Below are 11,184 nucleotides of genomic sequence, written 5' to 3'. Positions count from 1 at the left end.
CCGCCCTGATCTTGGGAAGGAGCGGGATACAAATAAAAAGTTTATTTATTTATTTAAGTTGGGAACAGCCAGGTTCAGCTGGAAATACCATGTAAACCGACTAACGTTACTTAAGGAATTAACCACAGTGAAAGAATAAAACAACAACAAGAGCCCACTTGTAGGTTACAAACTGAATTTTCTAATGGAAGAGCAAGATGCATTTCTTCTTTTAGGGGGATTGAAAGAATCTGGTCTATATTTGGAAACACCCACACTAAAGAAATAAACTGACATGGGAAAGGGTAGAGAAGCTTGTTTTAATGTGCATAAACCTTTGGTTTTTAGAAGCCCATGATAACTGTGATGATGGCAAACATAATGAAGCAGAAGCAGAGACTGAAAGTGATAACCAGGACTACATCCACACTGCAGAAATATGCAGTTTGAGACCACTTTAATTGCCCTGGCTCAATGCCATGGAATTCTGTAGTTTTATGAGACATTTAGCCTTCTCTGTCAAAGTGTTCTGGTGCCACAACAAACTACAATTCCCAGAATTCCCATAACATTGAACTGTGACAGTTAAAGTGGTGTCAAACTGGAATATTTCTGCAGTGCGGATTCAGCCCTGAGCTTGGAAAATGAGTCTGATTAAATTCCATGCCTATTAATTGAATTAGTCTGTTCTCCCTTCCACACACTTTCTCCCCCTCAATTATTTTTATGGGAATGCATGCTTTATGTCTATTTGATACTATGGAGAGGAAATATAAATAATTTTCTTTGTTACCAGTGTTGATGATTTCTTCTGTTTTATTTTATTTTGACTTTTTTACTGTTTTGCCTGCTCCACATAAAGCATTAAAACCAAAGTTCAGGAGATTATGACTCCACTTGTTACAAATTTTAAAAAATTAAAAATAAAAGTAAATTCTGTTCGTAATAATTGTTTGAAAACATTGTATTTTACTATACCAATCATGATTTACATATTTATATTTTATGTTCCTAAAGTAACAGAGTGGCTTTCAATATATAAAAATGCTAATGTTGCATTTTTTTCAATTTTTCAAAAAATGTCCATTTTTTCCAGGAAACCCCCCACCCCCACCCAGAAAAAAACGTTTTTTTCCCCATGGCTTCAAAATTTCCAGAAAATTTACACCTCTACATTTGATTATGCAGTCTGTTTGTAATCATGTAATTTACTTACTGTATTTAATGTAAGGGAGGCTAAATAGATTTGTAATACTGCTACAGCTGAGTGTCCATTATCCAAAATGCTTTGGAAAAGTACTGACTTTTGGATTTTGTTGAATTTTGGGATATTTGCATATACTGTACACAATGAGATATCTTGGAGATCGGACCCAAGTTTAAACATGAAATTCATTTATGTTTCTGATACACCTTATATACATAGTCTGAGGTATTTTTATACACAATATTTTTATTAATTTTGTGTATGAAACAACATATGTGTACACTGAACCATCAGAGAGCAAAGGTGTCACTAACTCAGCCACCCATATGGACCATTTTGGAATTCAAAACAAGGGATACACATCTATAGAAGCTGATTATTTATCATTCAAGATCATCTTTGTAACCTGCCCTGGGTCCAATTTAGAAGACAGGCAGCATATAAAACAAACAAACAAACAAACAAAGATATTTGACACATATCTGTTCACTCCATGGCTCCTGAAGCACCCAAAATATAGCTGCATTCTGTACTGAAGGAGAAAGAATGGAAGGATCCTAAAAGAAATAGCAAACATCACTTCTTTCATAAGGTAGGATGTGTATGAACTGTACATAGCTCTTTATATAGAAATAGAAGGCTTAATTGTTCTTGCCTTAAATGAAAAAAAGATAAGAAGGTACATTCAAACACCATATTTCTGTTCTTCAAACCATAATATCACGATTCGAAATGTGGTATTAGGATGCAATCAGAAAAAGCGAAGCAAGGAGTTGTAGTTGTAGCAATTTATTACCAACTAGTTGCCACATAAACAGGTAAGCATATACTTATACAGAGAGAATACAACATCTCCTTTCATAACCACTTAGGAAAATCTCTTCAATGGAAAGGTTGGAATAATATGGAAAAAAGCTGTGGTTCATACAGGACATAGTGCTTACCATACTTTATTACTGTGGCAGAAGAATGGCAAACTTTAAGGCTAGTCACTGAATGTCAAAGAGCATTAGAACGAGGTAAAGAAGAAAACAGCAGCAGTCAAACATTTTCCATATTTAGCCAACATACTCTGGTTTTATATAATGACAGACTTATTTTTCTATGAATATACACAAAGTGAGCCAAGTTAAATCTTACACAGTAAACAGGGAAATCTTGAAATTTACCCTCTACAAACACTTAGCATTAATTATTAATGTGCAAGCCATTTGAAGAATAAAACAAAACAAAACAACCTCAGTATAAGAATGTGCTTGTAAAAAGATGGAAAGAGCAATTACAACAGTAGATTGTCTACCATTTCCAGGGTGGGAAATATGCAACAAATTAACAAAATTTGTTGGTTTTGTATATTAACCCCCACACCCTCATTGGTTTCAAGAGAAAAGAAAAAAATGAACTATGTCAGTCTCAGGATGGTTTGTTGAGGGGACCTAATGGACCACTCTTGGAATGAAGGGTTTTTGGATCCAGTGTATCCATGGCTAACTCTAATCATTCGGAAGCAGAATGTCCTGTTTCAGGACTTACTGCCAACAGCAGATTTGAGTTTGCAGACAAACCCCTTCCCATTGGTTGGGAGAGACATCCGTCCTCCTAACCAATTTTACCAATGGATCTGGGAGTTAGCATTCCTTTCATGTCCCTCTTTTTCAGAACTCCAATACTGTGATGGGTAAACTCCTAAGTAATAGGACTATTACTAAAATTGTAATTTTGGAGACAACATTTTAACTCTAGATTTTTCAAAAGGACAAATCAAGATTAAGGAATGGTAACTTCCAGGGTCTTGTAAGTTCAAACTGTAAAATCTAGTTTAGAACAAGACTGGGTTGGCTTTCCTTCATTTTTAAAAATTATGATCAGCTGTTACATTTCTTTGCTCTTTTTCTTTTATATTTCTTGTAAAAGGAAAAGAAACAGCTGATGAATGGGTAGAAATGTTGTATAGTCTTAACTGTTTAAGAGTAAAGTACAGTATCTGTCAGTATTTCTGTCAACACAATGCTGAAAAGTTGTCCTTGTACTTATAACACTTAGAGTTCAAGTCACATACAGCCACAGATATGCCTATGCCTCCTTAAATTAAACAGCACATAGGCACTATATTGCTCTTTGCTTCAGTAGTTTTGTAGCATTCAATAAATCATTAGAGACCCTAATAGTTCACTTTTAACAAGTAAAAAAATGCCTGACACTTTGAGTGTTACTTTAATTTTTATGGCTGAAAGTGTACAGAGATCAAAGTACCCCCTTCTTTTCTTCTTCTTTTTTTCATAAAAGAGCTTAATCGATATAGCCAGACAAGCCTGGGCTGCTATAGAGTTCAGCCACATGTTTAAAAACAAGATCTGGAGTATAAAGAGGGGAAAAACATTAACCAACATCACGTTTCCAAATGTTTCTCTTGATTGGAGCAACACTTAAAAAAGAAACCCTCCCGGTAACATTATATGCTGCTACTGTTCCCTCAGAATTTTCTTGCAAACCACTCAGAAATGCAACAGATACTTTCCTGATGAAATACGTAAACAGATAAATAAATTACTACAGACCGAGGACAAGTTTAACATCTGGTAGCCAGCTCAGGCCTGTCAAGCAAGTCAAAGACACTCTGGCCCAGGGAAGACTGATCTGCAGCTGGTGATTTGTGGGTTGAAGGTAGGAGCTGCATTTATACATTTCCCTTTATGCTTTCTTAGAAAGAAAATTCCACTCACCACCCCACAAAAGAGCTGCCATACTACTGTCTGAATCAACTATTTCTTCTTTTTAAATCACATCCACATCCACACACAGAGAAAGAGACAAAGAACAAGCAAGATACTAATCCTCATTCCAGTTATCAGGATCTTGTATCCACCCAGAACAATTTTGTTAGACTGAAAAATTCCAAATGTATAGTACTGCTCTAGGTTATAGAATTATTTTATAAGTTAAGGGCAATGATGGTGATGATGATTTCAAAAACAGTGTTTGCAAGTCTCAGATGTATCTGCCAAAACAGAAAAAGTTCAGTCCAAATGGCATGAAGTTCAGACGAAGACTATTTAGGCTGTTATGCAGGCAGTTCCACAATCCAAGCATCTGGCCAACACAAGTCAGACAAAATAGGTAAAAAGAACCTAGAAGTTCAAGTGTGGGGCTGGGAGTTGCAGATCCCTGATTCAGCTATGCTACAGTTATGAACATCTATATTGTGCTGTATACAAAAATAGCAGGGCATGTTTGATAGTGTTTATCCTATTTGCAACACATCTTTACTTCTAAAGTGAAATATCAGCCCATTGGCACAATCTAAAATAGTAAGAACAAAGACTCCTTCTTTGCAAACATATGCATGTTTTCTATGAATTCCACACACATGTATTTTATATCAGGGCATGCCATTTCCCCTGTATATAAGCATCCACACTGCACTACGCATCACAGCAGGACCTCAAGATGGAGTACATATGAACTAATGTAAATCTTATGGCCAGGTAGATCCATATGGAGAAAAGTGATTTTTGAGGTAATGAGTCAAGCAAATCTCTATTAGAAGCATCTTCACCTAAAACATGACAACACTGATATTAGGCAAGCTTCCTTAGGTGGATCATTTAATATCTGGAGGGCTATAAAAAAAAGATTCATTCTTCCAGTGACACTTTCCAGATTTCATATGATACAGCCAGCCACAGAGAGAATAGATCAACACTAATACTCTGAGTTAGGCTTGGAAACAAACTGTTGGCCAGTGCAGGTATCCCAGAACTTGTATTATTTGTTCAGAACACAGAGTCAAAACTTGTTGCACAACATTGTTCTAGTCACCTTATTTTAGGAAAGATATAGACAAGTTCAGGTTCAGAGCAGGTTCAGAAAAGGATAGCAAGGATGACAGGAGATACAAAGAATAAAACATATGAAGAGAACTTGAGGGAGTTGGGCATGCTCAGCCTGGCGAACCGAAGACTGAGAGGGGACATGATTGCACTCTTTAAATATCTAAAGGACAGTCACAGATAGAAGGGTGTAAGTTTGTTCTCTGCTGCTCCAGAGGGTAGGACCAGGTTTAATGGCTTTAAGTTACAGGAGAGTAGATTTCAGTTGAGCATTAAAAGGATCTTCTTGCCTATTAAACAATGAAACCAATTACCTAGAGAAGTGATATTTCTCTGGGTATCTTCAAAAAAGAGCTGCACTTCTAATTTTTGGGGATGCTCTAGCTGGAGTTCCTGCATTGAACGTAGTGTGTGTGTATGTGTGTGGACTTGATGGCCCGTGGAACCCTTTCCAATTCTATAATTCTATGACTAGTTTAAATTTCCAAATAGCTGGTGCATATGGAAAATTACCTCAATAAATGGGAAGGATGAGTTTCTGTAGATACATGGGCTACAGGCTACTAAAGCCCCAGCACCATGTACTGCAGTCAGTGATGCGAGAGCAGCCAGTGAAATTCTTTAAACACTGATATAATACCTTCAGAATCACCTGTCACAATTAGCAAAGGCAAACACAATACACTGGTTGAATTGAGAGATTCTCTCTCACCAGAAGAGGCTGCAGCTGGTGTACTAACCTAAGCTGAAGACTATGTTTTTCCACAGAGCCTAACCAGGCCTCAGGGACAAAGTTGGAATACCCAAAGATGGTGGACTGTGTGAAGCCACACAGACCCATTGTGAGTATGCACCGTATCAGGAGGAGCACAAATGAATAAATTCTGAATGATTTCACTTGTCTTGTTTTCCACTGCAAATCTCGGTGAGTCTGTTACCTGTCTACACTCCTGTTTTGCTGTTACAATTCCTGACAGGCAACACTTTAACCTCCCATCTGGATGTTCCCAGAGAACAAGAAAACATAAGCTTTGCTGCCCATATAACTTTTAATCCCCGTGGGAGAAACTACCCATCTGGAGACATATATGGTATTATTTTTCCCCCTCTACATATATTTTTATTATGGCTGAGGGTCAGTATGTCAATTGTCAAAATGAAACCATATAACTTCAACTGACTCAAAGACTCTAAAAAAAATCTGAAGACAATTGGGCGTTTCTACAGTGCTGTTGTTTACACACCTGTTTCTCTTTTCTAATTAATCACAATTTCCCTAATTCAGAATTTAAGTAATATTTTCCCCAACTTTGAATTTCCCTCTAAACCCCCTCTCTCTGCCACTTCTCAAGCACTGTACAAACCTCAAGAAAAAACATGAAATAGATGCCCAGCTTTGCTGTACTCCATCCTGATTTCCTCTTCCTCAGCTAAAGCATTCCTTCTTGTTATTTTTTCATACCTGTCTCACCATCAGCTTCTGTGATGCATACTCCATGGCTTTGGGCCTTCTCTGCTACTGTCAAGATAGTTGTACAATACTGTACTCTAAATCCCTGCTATTTCTTCAATAACCTCTTTTTGTTCTCATTTATTCTGTCCACCAGACACATCTCTGATCCCTCTTCCTTTTGTCTTTTTCTTTCACATACATTTGGCCACATTATTTGTGATGACTATTCCAAAAAGTGCCAGGATAGTACCATTTCATTGTTATAACAGATTCCTCTTGGATTCCTGGGGAAATTGTGAGGTCATTTCTTGATTGCTAGCTCACCCACTTTGATTAGTGTCCCCCAACTCTATCTTGGCTGCCACCCAAAATGGAGCTCAGAGTGTCAACTGGGTTAAACTCCTGATCTCTCTCTCTCTCTCTCTCTCTCTCTTTCTGGGGGGGGAGGGGGGTGTTCTTACTTACCCAGCAGAGCCTCAAATGTGTTTTTTTATCAGCTTTGATAAATATGACAACTGAGATCTTATCTGTATGGAGTCAGCTTGGCCAGAAGAGCAGCATTGTACGCAGATCTGCCTTTAAAAATACTTCAGAAACTATACTAGATCAAGAATAGGACAACATTCTGTCTATTCACTGTCATCTGCAATAGTTCTTTATCTGTTTTGGGTTACAATTTAAAATGTGGCTTTCAATTTTAAATAGCGCGATCAATTTGGTCTAGGTTATCTGAAAGGTTAGAATCACAGAATCATAGAGCTGGAAGAGACTGCAAGGGCCATCCAGTCCAACCCCTACCATGCAGGAACTCTCAGTCAAAGCATCCCCGACAGATGACCATACAGCCTCTGCTTAAAGACCTCCAAGGAGGGAGACTCCATTACTGTCAGGAAGTTCCTCCTCTTTCTATCCTAAACTTAAAATCTTCAAAGGCTAGACTATGTTCTAAGAGATCTTACCAAAGAAGATAAAGGCACACGATCACAGTAATTGATATTTCTTGTGATGAACCTCAGTAGTCTAGAAAGATTAGTCTGGCTCCAATCTATATTGATTTCAGCAACCAAAGTGAAGAACGTTTCTTTTTAAAATAATCCGTTCCTCAGTTCAAAGTCTCTATTTTTCTTTCCATTGTTTTCCACTATATTTTATTGTTGCATTTATTTACAAATTGTTCAATGAATCTATTACTGGCTGGATATGAATGTGTGAGAAAGAAATATATAAAACCAACAGAAGCCTTTCTCTAGGAACATTCACCAGGTAAAGTACAGGTGGTTTGGGGGGAAAACCATTCCCAGGACACACTAAATCCACTGTCTTTTTGGTAAAGAATACCTTTCTATTTTCCCACTTGTTTATTTAGCAAACAGCACAAATAATGTCATTACTCTTTGCTCATGATCTCTTTTAAAACCTCATATTGCAACATGTTGTATGTCTTTATTCTTATTGTTGTTAGTAAGCTTTACTTTTTTAAAAAAAATGAAGCCTGTCCTAATAATTTTGTTATTAGTAGGGAAATTAGATGATAAATCTGTACTTCAGACAAGAGGCTCTTTTTAGAACAGAATTCAGAGAAACAGAGTTCTGAATTGGCAAAGGGGTAAGGCAAAATTGCATTCTATCACCCTATTTGTTCAACTTGTATGCAGAAAATATCATAAGAAAAGCATGTTAGTCTGAGGAGTGGAGATAAGAGGAAGCAACATCAACAATCTTAGATATGTGGACAACATCATATTACCAGCAGAAAACATCACAGACCTGGAGCAACTACTAAGGAAGGTCAAAGAAGAAAATGCAAGACAGGCTTAATGCTGAACATAAAACAAAAACAATGACCATTGAAAAAATACATAAATCCAACCTAGACAATCAGGCAATCAAAATAGTTCAAGAGTTCCTATACCTAGGATCCAACAGTGATCAAAATGGAGACTGAAATCAAGAAATCAGAAGAAGACTAGGAACGGGGAGGGCAACTATGAGAGAACTAGAAAAGATCCTAAGAAGCAAAGATATACAACTGAGCACTGAAATTAGACTCATCTAAGCCACAGTATTCCCCATCACCAGATACAGATGTGAGAGATGGACAGTGAAAAATGCAGATAAAAAGAAAATAAACTCATTTGAAATGTAGTGCTGGAGAAGAGTGTTGAAAATACCTTGGACATCCAAAAAGACAAACAAATGAATAGATCAAGCCTGAATCTCCTTGGAATCCAAGATGATCAAATTGAGGCTGCTATACTTCAGCCATATCATGAGGAGGCACAAATCACTTTGTTACAGTACCCTATTAATTTCATAAATAATAAATAAACAACCTGATGACTAAACCTCTATGTAAACTTCTACAATGCAAATATACAGATTTGGAATGGCAACAAAAGTGTTACCAAGAACAGTTCTTCACCTTTCCCAAGAGGCTTCTGCCTAACAATTCCATCTTCCAGGCTGTCTGGCATACATTGTTTATGGGAAAAGAAAGGACCACATAAGTCTTGAAACAGTGACTGTGTGGGTAGGTTAGCGTCAATGACAAACAGAAAAATTCACAGAATTGACAGACTAACTGCTAACGTTTTATTTATGCATCATGATATTTCATGACGGATGTGAATACTATAACCGACAATTTGTCCCCACAAGCATTTGCTCTGTCATCTGGGAATGAGAAGCCATCTTACCTCATAACCAAACTGCAGCTCATCTGAGGTCAGCATGATTATATCATCATCAATTGCCAACACTGCTTCTGTTTCAATCTCATCATAGGGGAAGAAGCGGTTACTCAGTTTGTTTTCTGTGGTTCGCACGACTTTTAATGGAACACGAACTTTGGGCCAAACAGTTTCTATGAAGAATCACAAGATCAGAAAGATTTTACTTGCATTTGTGCTAAGTCTCAAATGAAGTTTTATTCTTTAAACTCTCTAAATCAAGTACATGTGAGTGTAAATGGGAAAATTCACAATGAATTCAAAGGACTTTTCAAAGAGGTATGACTTTAACTATTTTGAACATTTAGAAACAAAAAGCAAGTGAAACATGACAATTGTTTGATAAGATAAAAAGAAGCCAAACATAGCATTAAATGATACAAAAAGAGAATTCTGCATATAGATATTACTTGAAGAATACATGGAGACAAAAGGCAACTGGTAGTAATGGAATTTGTTTTAAACAGGGAAAAACTGGAAAGAAAATATACACATTTAAAAAAGAAAGTTAAAATGCAATTAATTTAATTATACCGGGGATAAAAATCTAGGAAAACTAGACTAGCCACTATATATTTTGATATACAGTCAGCTTCTTAACTCCTGGATCTCAGATTCATGTGCTCAAATACTCACGGAGGGTCTACCTCCGCTATTTTCTATGGGGAACGCGCCTGGCCCGTACACATGGGGGCACACTCCATTCAAGTCTATGAGGCTTGAATATGCGTGAGCCTCTGTTTTCGTGGGGTGTGTGTGTGTCCAGAACAGATCCCCCATGAAAACGGAGGGCCAACTGTATACTGAAAGTCATTCCATCTAATAGATTTCAGTGTCAACGTGTTCAGGTAAATTGTCTGGAACAACTTGGAAATGAACTCATCAAACCCATAAATAGGAACCCCATATAAAAAGAAATATAAGAACAAGCCCCTCTCCACTCATGTTTCCAGAACTGAGACGTAGAACTGTCCAAAGTTAACAAAAACATATTCCACAGGTGACTGCACACTGAAGGCAGGAAGAGTTGTATTATTATAGCTGGCAGAATTCAAAGATATAGCCATGTTAGTCTGGAAAATCAGTATGCAAAGGGATCTTGTAGTACATTTGACACTAACTGGAAGAAAGAAGCTGCTACAAAAGCTCATGCTCTTTCTTTCAGTTACTCCTTTTAGGAACTTCTTTCTTTCAGGACTCCTTTTCGGGAGTTCCTGGCATGGCACATGACAAATTTCCTGAAAACTGGCTGGACAGATTCACAAGAAATTTGGAGGACATGTTTTGAGAAGTTTTCTTTATAATACGAACTATGTGGCATAGGTGAAATCCACTTCAAACGAGTCCCTGATGGGGTGCCAAATAAATTAAGTAATTTTACTTGTCTAAGAAAACTATGAAACTCAGAGAGTTGCCCTAAGTCAGCAGGAGACTTGAAGGCAGGCACAAACACACACATACACACAGGCTAATAAGACAATAAAATCAAGAAAAGCCAGCAAGATCAATCGGCAACAGTTTATTAAAGAAAACACAGTAAGATTAATTTTTGACATTCTTAACATACAAATCACTAAATTCCAGCCATTCAGTGAGAGATTTTGACGTTACACGTAGACAGTAGAAAATGAGAATTCATCCTAATGCAAATGTTCTGGTGGGTTAAAATCAATTCAATACTTAACGTCCGTATTTATGAATTAAGCACTTACTTTTGTTCTCTCTCATTCATACAGCAATAACATTAGGCCTATTTATTAGTTTAATTTGGCACACTGCTTATGTTTACTTTTTCATACATTTTTATTGTTTACAGTTTCTTTTAAATGTTTTCTCCTTCTAATTTATTGCTATTCAGTGGTTTCTGTTCCTTGCTTACTTGCTTGATAATCATTAAATATACATATGATTATGGGTGCTAATCTGATGAGAATTAAACAATAAATTAGATTCTCTTCCAGCTTTGTAAACCTATGCATGCATGCA

The 11,184-nt window shown here is 36.9% G+C and overlaps 1 protein-coding gene across 2 annotated transcripts in view; it reads right to left on the bottom strand.

Moving 5' to 3' along the window:
• Positions 1–11,184, bottom strand: part of EXT2 (exostosin glycosyltransferase 2) — a 133,306-nt gene that overhangs the window by 22,738 nt on the left and 99,384 nt on the right. For both annotated transcript variants that reach the window (XM_042473283.1, XM_042473291.1), the window contains exon 10: positions 9,166–9,332. In XM_042473283.1, the coding sequence (XP_042329217.1) occupies positions 9,166–9,332 (167 nt within the window). The remainder of the gene's footprint in view (positions 1–9,165; positions 9,333–11,184) is intronic.

Source organism: Sceloporus undulatus, chromosome 1, assembly GCF_019175285.1.
Source record: "Sceloporus undulatus isolate JIND9_A2432 ecotype Alabama chromosome 1, SceUnd_v1.1, whole genome shotgun sequence".
In the NCBI taxonomy this organism is placed as follows: Eukaryota; Metazoa; Chordata; class Lepidosauria; order Squamata; family Phrynosomatidae; genus Sceloporus; species Sceloporus undulatus.
This window is presented reverse-complemented; position numbering and strand designations above follow the sequence as displayed.